At 50.3% G+C, this 12,112-nt stretch overlaps 1 protein-coding gene across 9 annotated transcripts in view; it reads left to right on the top strand.

The window, feature by feature from the left end:
• Positions 1-12,112, top strand: part of LOC117419831 (inactive histone-lysine N-methyltransferase 2E) — a 64,110-nt gene that overhangs the window by 31,610 nt on the left and 20,388 nt on the right. For 8 of the 9 annotated variants that reach the window (XM_058985488.1, XM_058985486.1, XM_058985485.1 and 5 more), the window contains 10 exons: positions 871-985; positions 1,172-1,404; positions 4,173-4,253; positions 7,511-7,569; positions 7,690-7,862; positions 8,130-8,168; positions 9,573-9,785; positions 10,062-10,192; positions 11,025-11,142; positions 11,900-12,009. In XM_058985488.1, coding sequence (XP_058841471.1) covers positions 871-985; positions 1,172-1,404; positions 4,173-4,253; positions 7,511-7,569; positions 7,690-7,862; positions 8,130-8,168; positions 9,573-9,785; positions 10,062-10,192; positions 11,025-11,142; positions 11,900-12,009 — 1,272 coding nt within the window. Of the gene's footprint in view, positions 1-870; positions 986-1,171; positions 1,405-1,528; positions 1,561-4,172; positions 4,254-7,510; positions 7,570-7,689; positions 7,863-8,129; positions 8,169-9,572; positions 9,786-10,061; positions 10,193-11,024; positions 11,143-11,899; positions 12,010-12,112 lie in introns of those variants that run through there. The other variant, XM_058985487.1, reaches the window with a different exon arrangement.

Genomic DNA, 12,112 nt, shown 5'->3' with positions numbered 1-12,112 from the left:
AGACTAGTTGCTGGATAACGCAGTCCAGACTGCAGGATCTCATTGACCCTAATACGGATCGACAGGCCTGGTGTTAATTGCCTTTGAAATGATCTCCAGGCAGATGCTTCCTTTTCTGACTGACTTTGTACTGCACTCGGACAGTATCTGATCCATGTTACTGGAACCGGAGTCCTTCGATTGAGCTTCCTGGTAACAGGGAGCGTCTCTTATCCCAGCGTGCATGTTACTGCACAAGCTGGCAGCGTTGGCAGTCCTGCTCCTCTCGCCGAGGTGGCAGTTCAGTGCGTTTAGTCTCTGCGGCGGCCGAGCAGTTGGCTGCACAGTATGGATTGCTGCTGATTGCGCTTTGCTGATTATCTGTTAATCCCCCCACCATATTATATAAGCACTGTAGCCAGGCTTTGTAGAGCAAGCTAGCTTGAGCAAGGGGGTCTGTCTGCCACTCGGTGCCCGGTGAAGAGTCCAGGCGGGCCACACCGGAGCTGGGAGCGCACCTTCAACACTTCTGCTTTTCCAGTCTGCTGGCAGCTGAAAGGTTTTAAAGACATTGTTTTAGAATGCTTTCCTCTCATGCGTCTCTGTGCCAACGAGGCTGAAACCAATTCTTTTTTAAGGGGGGTGTCCTTTCAGTGCTAGCTGGATTCTCACCCCGGCTCCCTGCTGCTCTTTTACAGGGTCAGTGGACTCCACCAAGGGCACAGGGCCCCTGCTCCTGTTCTGGCAGTGCTGCTGATCAGTGGCTCTGTAGCCTGCCCTGATTGCTGGAATCTGTCCTCTGGTATCTTCCCTACTGTGTGAGCCAGCAGCACCTGATTGGAAGGTGCATCACTAACTCCTTGTGTTTATCTCTTTCTCTTTCCCTTGCAGACCTGAATCCGTAGAAGCTAGCTCAGTGGTAGTTGAGAAGTCCAACAGTTATCCACACCAGATCTACACCAGCAGTTCTCACCACTCTCACAGCTATATCGGTCTGCCATACGCGGTATGTATGGATCCACTGGAAAGTGGTTGGGGGGTGGTGTAGCGTCTCAGGGACTGGGAGGGAGGCAGGAATGCAGTGGTTAGAGCTGCAGTTGCCTTGACTTGGTAGTGAATTATAATCTGATTCCTATGTGTGGTTGCTGGTTTATTCTAACATGCCCCCCCCCCCCCCCCCTCCGTTCTCCAGGACCACAACTATGGTGCTCGCCCCCCACCGACGCCCCCCGCCTCGCCCCTGCCGGCGGTCCTGATCAGTAAGAACGACGTGAGCCTCTTCTCCAGCGCGGCACACTTCGATGAGACCTCCAGTGCCACCACCATCAGCACCTCTGAGGACAGCAGCTACGGGACCGACGTCACCCGCTGCATCTGCGGCTTCACACACGACGATGGATACATGATCTGCTGTGACAAGTGCAGGTAACTCGCTCACACACTCACGCGCAGAGATACACACACTCACGACGATGGATACATGATCTGCTGTGACAAGTGCAGGTAACTCGCTCACACACTCACGCGCAGAGATACACACACTCACGACGATGGATACATGATCTGCTGTGACAAGTGCAGGTAACTCGCTCACACACTCACGCGCAGAGATACACACACACACACACACACACACACACACGCAGACACGCAGAGATTCACACACACACACACATAGAGGGGACCTGCTGAAATATAGCCTTGTGTAAAGGAAACTTAAGTGGCCACAAACAGGAAACGCTTGCCCCAATGAGTCACTCAGTGCTATAGCCAATAGTGGAAAAGGTCAGTCAGGATTTGAGTCATAACCTGGTAACAGTGTAGGCTGAGTCAAAGTGTTGGAGTTTCCCGAGCCCTGATGCGCTCTGTACTTGTTTCGCTTTTATAAATTGTTTGCCTATTTTTAGTCATAACTAGAAAGGCAGTGCTAGCCACTGTAAGCAGACGACACAGTCGAACCCCCCTCGCCGATCTCTACCTGTTTCTGCACCCCCACGTGCTCGCACAGTGTCGACACGACCCCCAGCAATCTCTACCTGTTTCTGCACCCCCACGTGCTCGCACAGTGTCGACACGACCCCCAGCAATCTCTACCTGTTTCTGCACCCCCACGTGCTCGCACAGTGTCGACACGACCCCCAGCAATCTCTACCTGTTTCTGCACCCCCACGTGCTCGCACAGTGTCGACACGACCCCCAGCAATCTCTACCTGTTTCTGCACCCCCACGCGTTCGCACAGTATCGACACGACCCCCAGCAATCTCTACCTGTTTCTGCACCCCCACGCGCTCGCACAGTATCGACACGACCCCCAGCAATCTGTACCTGTTTCTGCACCCCCACTCGCTCGCACAGTGTCGACACGACCCCCAGCAATCTCTACCTGTTTCTGCACCCCCACGCGCTCGCACAGTATCGACACCCCCCCAGCAATCTCTACCTGTTTCTGCACCCCCACTCGCTCGCACAGTGTCGACACGACCCCCAGCAATCTCTACCTGTTTCTGCACCCCCACGTGCTCGCACAGTGTCGACACGACCCCCAGCAATCTCTACCTGTTTCTGCACCCCCACGTGCTCGCACAGTATCGACACGACCCCCAGCAATCTCTACCTGTTTCTGCACCCCCACGCGCTCGCACAGTGTCGACACGACCCCCAGCAATCTCTACCTGTTTCTGCACCCCCACGCGCTCGCACAGTGTCGACACGACCCCCAGCAATCTCTACCTGTTTCTGCACCCCCACGTGCTCGCACAGTATCGACACGACCCCCAGCAATCTCTACCTGTTTCTGCACCCCCACACGTTCGCACAGTATCGATACACACGACCCCCAGCAATCTCTACCTGTTTCTGCACCCCCACGTGCTCGCACAGTATCGACACGACCCCCAGCAATCTGTACCTGTTTCTGCACCCCCACTCGCTCGCACAGTGTCGACACGACCCCCAGCAATCTCTACCTGTTTCTGCACCCCCACGCGCTCGCACAGTATCGACACCCCCCCAGCAATCTCTACCTGTTTCTGCACCCCCACTCGCTCGCACAGTGTCGACACGACCCCCAGCAATCTCTACCTGTTTCTGCACCCCCACGTGCTCGCACAGTGTCGACACGACCCCCAGCAATCTCTACCTGTTTCTGCACCCCCACGTGCTCGCACAGTATCGACACGACCCCCAGCAATCTCTACCTGTTTCTGCACCCCCACGCGCTCGCACAGTGTCGACACGACCCCCAGCAATCTCTACCTGTTTCTGCACCCCCACGCGCTCGCACAGTGTCGACACGACCCCCAGCAATCTCTACCTGTTTCTGCACCCCCACGTGCTCGCACAGTGTCGACACGACCCCCAGCAATCTCTACCTGTTTCTGCACCCCCACGCGCTCGCACAGTGTCGACACGACCCCCAGCAATCTCTACCTGTTTCTGCACCCCCACGTGCTCGCACAGTATCGACACGACCCCCAGCAATCTCTACCTGTTTCTGCACCCCCACACGTTCGCACAGTATCGATACACACGACCCCCAGCAATCTCTACCTGTTTCTGCACCCCCACGTGCTCGCACAGTATCGACACAACCCCCAGCAATCTCTACCTGTTTCTGCACCCCCACGCGTTCGCACAGTGTCGACACGACCCCCAGCAATCTCTACCTGTTTCTGCACCCCCACGCGCTCGCACAGTGTCGACACGACCCCCAGCAATCTGTACCTGTTTCTGCACCCCCACGCGCTCGCACAGTGTCGACACGACCCCCAGCAATCTCTACCTGTTTCTGCACCCCCACGCGCTCGCACAGTGTCGACACGACCCCCAGCAATCTCTACCTGTTTCTGCACCCCCACGCGTTCGCACAGTGTCGACACGACCCCCAGCAATCTCTACCTGTTTCTGCACCCCCACGCGCTCGCACAGTGTCGACACGACCCCCAGCAATCTCTACCTGTTTCTGCACCCCCACGCGCTCGCACAGTATCGACACGACCCCCAGCAATCTCTACCTGTTTCTGCACCCCCACGCGTTCGCACAGTGTCGACACGACCCCCAGCAATCTCTACCTGTTTCTGAACCCCCACGCGCTCGGCAGCTCAATCTGCAGCTGGGGTCTCCAGGGATTGTTTGTTTTTGTTGCCACAGCCCTGGTATGTTCATTCATGATGTCGTTTGTCTTGTTTGCAGTGTCTGGCAGCACATAGACTGCATGGGGATCGACAGGCAACACATTCCCGACACCTACCTGTGTGAGCGCTGTCAGCCCAGGTGAGTGCAGCCAGCAGACAGCACTGCAATCAGACATACAGCACAGCAGTTTCACCCGTTCCAGGTTTTGCTATGAGCTTGATTAGCCACAGTGTGTATGTAGCAAGCTCTGATGTGTCTTATTAAACCCATAGTAAAACCATGCAGTTATTATCCCTGCAATAGCTGAAATAGCTCTGGTGTTGTACGCTGAAGAAGCCCCCAAGTTGTTATGTGTATATTGGGGCACACTGGAGAAAGGTTTTCTCTCCCAGACATCTTGATCAGTCCCGCGGTGTTGGAAAGGGTGCTGCTGCAGTGCTTGCGGTTAGAAGGACAGGACAGCCGATAGCTGGCAATACTATAAAGAGCTCCTGCTGTTTTGTTTGAAGAAGGACCTGTTTGTTTGCCGAGGGAGTCTCCCAGGAGACTGGAGTTGATATCTCATGAGTCACCTGGAGTGTTGTGCTTCAGCTGCTGCACACGTGTGCTGCTTTTCTTACTGCATCTCCCTGCCCAGTCCTGTGTGTGTGTATGTATGTGTGTGTGCCTGTCTCCGCTCTCTCGCTCTCTCTCGCTCTCTCTCGCTCTCTTTCTCTCTCTCTCTTCCCCCTCTCTTTGTATTCCTGTTAACAAATCCCCTTCCCTGTGTCTCTCTAATCCTCTTTCATTGAAGGATGTCTGGCTCAGTCCCTCACCTCTCTGCTTGCTCTTCAAGCCCCCTGTTGTCTGCTCTCATCAGCCCCTGTTTCACAAACTCTGCCTTCTACGCAAAAAACAAGCAAGAAGAATAGCAAAGGAGCTTCTGCATGGTCACCCAGGGGCTGGAGTCTGGTTTATACTGTGGGGATCCTTTACAGTTAATAACACCGTGTAACAGTTATTTATTTATTTTTGGTTCCTGGGTAGTAAGTGTTATTTCCTAATTGCTTATGCCTCAAAAGTATAGAAAATGGCTATTATTCCCCACAAACTTTGCTTTTGTGACCAGGACAGTGATATTTTGAAATTTACCTATTTTCCAGAACATTCCAGATAGATTCAGTGCTGAGTAAACTTGGAGTAACTTCTAGAACTTTCCAGTAATATAAATAGTAGTATAAATACAGGGGCCTTAAGCCCACCAGTTCAGTTTAGTTCCAGCTGCCTAAGTGGATACATATCTGCATCAAGGTCATAGGAGACTTCAAAATGGTGGCATTCCTTATAGGTCTCCAAGGCGGTTTTACCAAGTTTCCCTGCTATCTTTGCCTTTGGGACAGCAGGGACACCAAGGCGCACTACCACAGGCGGGACTGGCCACAGCGGACTGAGTTCACTGTGGGGAGGAACAGCGTCAAGTGGGAGCCACTGGTGGACCCCCGGAAGGTGCTGATGCCACCACTGCACATCAAATTGGGCCTTATGAAACAATTTGTCAGAGCTCTAGATAAGGAGTCGGCAGCCTTCAAGTACCTTCAAGACTTCTTCCCTAAGCTGTCTGAGGCAAAGGTCAAAGCCGGTGTCTTTGTCGGACCACAGATAAAGAAGATCCTGGAGTGCAATGAATTCCCCAAGAAGCTCACTAGTAAGGAGAAAGCGGCTTGGAACAGCTTTGTCGCAGTGGTTCGGGGCTTCCTGGGCAATCACGAGGCCGAAAACTATGTGGAGCTGGTTGAGACTCTGGTGAAGAACTACGGCACAATGGGCTGTAGGATGTCCCTCAAAGTCCATATCCTTGATGCTCATCTTGATAAATTCAAGGAGAACATGGGAGCGTACTCGGAGGAGCAAGGCGAGCGCTTCCACCAGGATATACTGGACTTTGAACGCCGCTACCAAGGACAGTATAACGAGAACATGATGGGAGACTACATTTGGGGGCTGATTTGTGAAAGTGATTTACAGTATAATCGTAAATCTCGAAAAACTACTCACTTCTAAATCTTTTGTAGTCATTTTTGTATTACTTTAATATAAATACATGTTAATTTGGATTCATATGTTGTTTTTTTCGGACTTTATGTGAACGAAAAGACACAAATTCGCCCGTTTTCTCATTGGAAATAGGTAAATTTCAAAATATCACTGTCCTGGTCACAAAAGCAAAGTTTGTGGGGAATAATAGCCATTTTCTATACTTTTGAGGCATAAGCAATTAGGAAATAACACTTACTACCCAGGAACAAAAATTGTGTTACATAGTGTAATCATTTGACCTCTGGAGGCTTAACAGTAGGTTAAATACCTTTGATCCTCCACAGGTGTTGTGTGCTGAGACAGGTGGTTTAAATACCCAGGTATAATAAATCAATAACAATAAATAGAATATTATTTGATGCCAGATATGAATTTCACGTACAGTAATTTTTTTAAATAGCTGCTTGAATAATTTAATTGAAATGGCAACAGGAGCTAACTGGAATGATTCAGTCATCGTATGAGAAGGAGAGCATTGTAAAATGACTTTCTCGTCAGCAGTCAGCACTGGAACTCGTATTTGAATATTCCACGAAGTCCGTGTCAATATTTGTCAGCGCTTGTGCTCTTGTTTGTGTCCTGCTCTGCTGCACAGTCGCTCTGCTTGTTTGTTTGTGTCCTGCTCTGCTGCACAGTCGCTCTGCTTGTTTGTTTGTTTGTTTGTTTGTGTCCTGCTCTGCTGCACAGTCGCTCTGCTTGTTTGTTTGTTTGTGTCCTGCTCTGCTGCAGTCGCTCTGTTTGTTTGTTTGTTTGTTTGTGTCCTGCTCTGCTGCACAGTCGCTCTGCTTGTTTGTTTGTTTGTGTCCTGCTCTGCTGCAGTCGCTCTGTTTGTTTGTTTGTTTGTTTGTGTCCTGCTCTGCTGCACAGTCGCTCTGCTTGTTTGTTTGTTTGTTTGTTTGTTTGTTTGTGTCCTGCTCTGCTGCACAGTCGCTCTGCTTGTTTGTTTGTGTCCTGCTCTGCTGCACAGTCGCTCTGCTTGTTTGTTTGTGTCCTGCTCTGCTGCACAGTCGCTCTGCTTGTTTGTTTGTTTGTTTGTTTGTTTGTTTGTTTGTTTGTTTGTTTGTTTGTTTGTGTCCTGCTCTGCTGCACAGTCACTCTGTTTGTTTGTTTGTTTGTTTGTTTGTGTCCTGCTCTGCTGCACAGTCGCTCTGCTTGTTTGTTTGTTTGTTTGTTTGTTTGTGTCCTGCTCTGCTGCACAGTCGCTCTGCTTGTTTGTTTGTTTGTTTGTTTGTTTGTTTGTGTCCTGCTCTGCTGCACAGTCGCTCTGCTGTAAGCTGGGTTTGCACACAGATCTGATTGTGGGCTGTGTTTGGTTGCAGGAACTTGGACCGAGACAGGGCCATTCTTCTGCAGACAAGAAAAAGGGAAAATATGTCAGGTGAGTGAAGACAATGATTGCACGGCTTAGAAAAAAAATGCTGTTGAATTTTCCTGCCTCTGTAATAGAGATTGTAAGACAGAGCAGCTTACTGCAGCATTTGTGTGTGTGTCCTTAAAGATGGCGACACGAGTGCGACTGAGAGCGGGGACGAAGTGCCCATGGAGCTGTACACTGCCTTCCAGCACACGCCCACCACCATCACCCTGACCGCAGCCCGTGTTAGTAAGGGCAGCGACAAGAAACGCAAGAAGAGCGGCGACAAGGAGCAGAATGCAGCCAAGAACAAGAAGGTGAGGCTCGCTCGCCCTGCATGTGTCTGTCTGTCTGTCCGTCCCTCTGTGTGTGTGACTGGCAGGGCAGCTACCTGGGAGAACCTCAGCGCTAGACGCATCTTAACAATGTAACATAACTTTCCGTGGGATATTTGAAAGTGTGTGTGCTCACTGCTGTTTATCGCTATTAGTACTCAGTCATTTGTTTTCTTCCTGTGTGGCTCTGAATTTCTGCAGTGCATTGAAACATGCAGGCTGCTCACTGTAACTTTCTCTGTGTCTCAGGCCTTCCGGGAAGGATCTCGCAAATCTTCCAGAGTCAAGGTAATAACCAGCATCATGAAATCAACAGTAAAATATATCGAAGAATTTCTAGAGCACTGAAGTTGACTGGAGGACGAAGTGTTTTTTATGAGTTGTATTTTCTTCTACTCTAATCACAATCGGGTTCTTGACAGTAAGTATTAGCATCAGCATTGCTACATCAGGGTCGGAGATGTTCATCTTGGCAGGCGTTACCAGTGTGGTACTTCAGATCTAACCCCCTGGTGTAATTGGCTCAGGCAGTCTGTGAGGTTTATTGTAAGTCATGTCCCTGTTGGAATGTGTTACGCAGATATTACACTGATCTCTGAGAGTGTAGATCTCACACTTAGAATGGCAGTGACAAAGAACTCATAATGTTTAAATGACAACAGGTGCTATAAAAGCAGGTTAAGGGTGTTAATACTAACTTTTGGTCTGTTTTTTTATTTAGATTGATTGAATTATGTTTCCTAAGTGTTCAGTGGCTTCCTCTAATGAAGCTGACCCTGTCTCTCCCCTCTCTCAGTATGTTTCCTAAGTGTTCAGTGGCTTCCTCTAATGAAGCTGACCCTGTCTCTCCCCTCTCTCAGTATGTTTCCTAAGTGTTCAGTGGCTTCCTTTAATGAAGCTGATCCTGTCTCTCCCCTCTCTCAGTATGTTTCCTAAGTGTTCAGTGGCTTCCTCTAATGAAGCTGACCCTGTCTCTCCCCTCTCTCAGTATGTTTCCTAAGTGTTCAGTGGCTTCCTCTAATGAAGCTGACCCTGTCTCTCCCCTCTCTCAGTATGTTTCCTAAGTGTTCAGTGGCTTCCTCTAATGAAGCTGACCCTGTCTCTCCCCTCTCTCAGTATGTTTCCTAAGTGTTCAGTGGCTTCCTCTAATGAAGCTGACCCTGTCTCTCCCCTCTCTCAGTATGTTTCCTAAGTGTTCAGTGGCTTCCTCTAATGAAGCTGACCCTGTCTCTCCCCTCTCTCAGTATGTTTCCTAAGTGTTCAGTGGCTTCCTCTAATGAAGCTGACCCTGTCTCTCCCCTCTCTCAGTATGTTTCCTAAGTGTTCAGTGGCTTCCTCTAATGAAGCTGACCCTGTCTCTCCCCTCTCTCAGTATGTTTCCTAAGTGTTCAGTGGCTTCCTCTAATGAAGCTGACCCTGTCTCTCCCCTCTCTCAGTATGTTTCCTAAGTGTTCAGTGGCTTCCTCTAATGAAGCTGACCCTGTCTCTCCCCTCTCTCAGTATGTTTCCTAAGTGTTCAGTGGCTTCCTCTAATGAAGCTGACCCTGTCTCTCCCCTCTCTCAGTATGTTTCCTAAGTGTTCAGTGGCTTCCTCTAATGAAGCTGACCCTGTCTCTCCCCTCTCTCAGTATGTTTCCTAAGTGTTCAGTGGCTTCCTCTAATGAAGCTGACCCTGTCTCTCCCCTCTCTCAGGGCTCTGCCCCGGAGGTGGACCCCGCTGACCCCCCGAACTGCATGTGGGAGAACAAGATCAAGGCGTGGATGGACCGCTACGAGGAGGCCAGCAGCAACCAGTACAGCGAGGACGTGCAGAGCCTGCTGGCCCTGGGGCTGGGGGAGACTGGAGATGGCAGCAAAGCCCACTTCAACACCAGCAACAACACCGGCTTCAAGCCCCCAGTCGAGGTACAGGCATCCTCTCAAAGACACGGTGTACACACACACACACACACACACACACACACACGCACTTAGAGACACTGAAACACCTGATCACACACAAGCACATAGAGACACTGAAACACCTGATCACACACACACACTTAGAGACACTGAAACACAGAAACACCAGTGCTGCTGCTTTGAGTGTGCTGGTCTTCATACCAGCAGAGAGCGAGACAGAGAGCTTGATTGTTGCCGCGATGCCTCTCCCCCTCCCCCTCCCTGCCTCCTCTCTTTCAGAGTCAGGTGCAGAAGAACAAGAAGATCCTGAAGGCTGCCAAAGACCTCCCCCCCGACACCCTGATCATTGAGTACCGGGGGAAGTTCATGCTGCGCCAGCAGTTCGAGGCCAATGGTTACTTCTTCAATAGGTGTGTGCCTCCGTCAGTCTGTGCAACAGATACACAGTGAGACATTCACGCTGCAGACGAGTCAGGGCAGGAGAGGAAGCATTCTCAGTAGCCACTAGATAGCACGTACATTTAAAAGATGGCAGGCTAGGGTCCTTTTTATAACATTCAGGCTGGCTGTTCCAGTGTCATGGGGCTGCTGTATTTTGGGACACTGGCACACACGGGTATCTCCCGGGCTGCTTCAGATCAATCTTTTCCTGTCTGAAGAGTAGTAGAGGTGGGAAGAGTGAGCACCGGGGTTAATGTCTTGATTGCAGTTTTTATTTTTATTTTTTTCTGTACACATTACAGAAATAGCATAGAACCCAAAACCCAGAGGAAGTGTATTGGCGCTTTCTCAATGTCAGCTTTGATCATGTGATGTAAGAACACGTTTAACCAGGAACAAACCCCTTTGCAGGGACGGAAATAAGACTCCTGTTACATCACACTTTGATTCATTCTTGGTTTTACTATGAGTTTAATAAGACACACCTGAGCTTGTTACCTGTGCATTGTGGCTAATCAAACTGGAATGAGTGACAGTCTTATTTCCACCCCTGTCTTGTCTTGAGACACTGGGCGCTTGTCAGAGATGCAAATGCTCCACAAACATCAAGAAAATGAAATAATAACGCAAATCTCTCTCTCTCTCTCTCTCTCTCTCTATATATAGAGAGAGTGTGAGCTGTTATTCAAGTTGCATTAGGAGGATGTTTATTCTGTAAGCAGGGACAAGTATAAGTGTGTGTGTGTGTGAGTGAGAGAGACAGGCAGGGTTTTCACTGTGCTCCCACCCCCTCCCATGCAGGCCGTACCCCTTCGTCCTGTTCTATTCCAAGTTCCATGGGCTGGAGATGTGTGTGGATGCCAGGACCTTCGGGAATGAAGCCAGATTCATCCGACGCTCCTGCATTCCCAACGCTGAGGTGAGCTGAGCTGCCAGTCACATCGCCCTGCATTCAGCCCTTGGTTCACTCTAGAGGTCCAGTCACATCATCCTGCATTCAGCCCTTGGTTCACTCTAGAGGTCCAGTCACATTGCCCTGCATTCAGCCCTTGGTTCACTCTAGAGGTCCAGTCACATCGCCCTGCATTCAGCCCTTGGTTCACTCTAGAGGTCCAGTCACATCGCCCTACATTCAGCCCTTGGTTCACTCTAGAGGTCCAGTCACATCGCCCTACATTCAGCCCTTGGTTCACTCTAGAGGTCCAGTCACATCGCCCTGCATTCAGCCCTTGGTTCACTCTAGAGGTCCAGTCACATCGCCCTGCATTCAGCCCTTGGTTCACTCTAGAGGTCCAGTCACATCGCCCTGCATTCAGCCCTTGGTTCACTCTAGAGATTCAGAAACTTTACTGCAACACGTGTTAACAACATGTAACGTTGCAGAGTTAATGCAGTTCATTCATTCATTCATTCATTCATTATTATTACTGTTATTTATCTAAGCGTGACAGACTCTGTGTCGCGTGACAGACGCTCTGTGTCGCGTGACAGACGCTCTGTGTCGCGTGACAGACGCTCTGTGTCGCGTGACAGACGCTCTGTGTCGCGTGACAGACGCTCTGTGTCGCGTGACAGACGCTCAGTCCTGTTTAAACTCCCCTGTATAAGTTGTAGTTCGAATGCGCCTGTTCCATTAGTAAGGTGTGATGTGGGAATGTTACCTGTGTTGCCCGCAGGTGCGTCACGTGATGGAAGAAGGAATGCTCCACCTGTACATCTACTCCATCCGAAGCATTCCAAAGGGATCCGAGATCTCCATCGGCTTCGACTTTGACTACAGCAGCTGGTGAGTGTGTCCCGGTGCCACCAGGACCTGGTTTAAAGGGCCCTGTGTCCGTACTTAGAAAAGAAGACTGTGCTTCTGCATCTCCCATCTTCAGCCTTGCCAG

The sequence above is a fragment of the Acipenser ruthenus genome, chromosome 14, assembly GCF_902713425.1.
Source record: "Acipenser ruthenus chromosome 14, fAciRut3.2 maternal haplotype, whole genome shotgun sequence".
NCBI classification, from domain to species: domain Eukaryota; kingdom Metazoa; phylum Chordata; class Actinopteri; order Acipenseriformes; family Acipenseridae; genus Acipenser; species Acipenser ruthenus.
The sequence above is the reverse complement of the archived record's forward strand: the minus strand, read 5'-3'. Positions and strand labels throughout refer to the sequence as shown.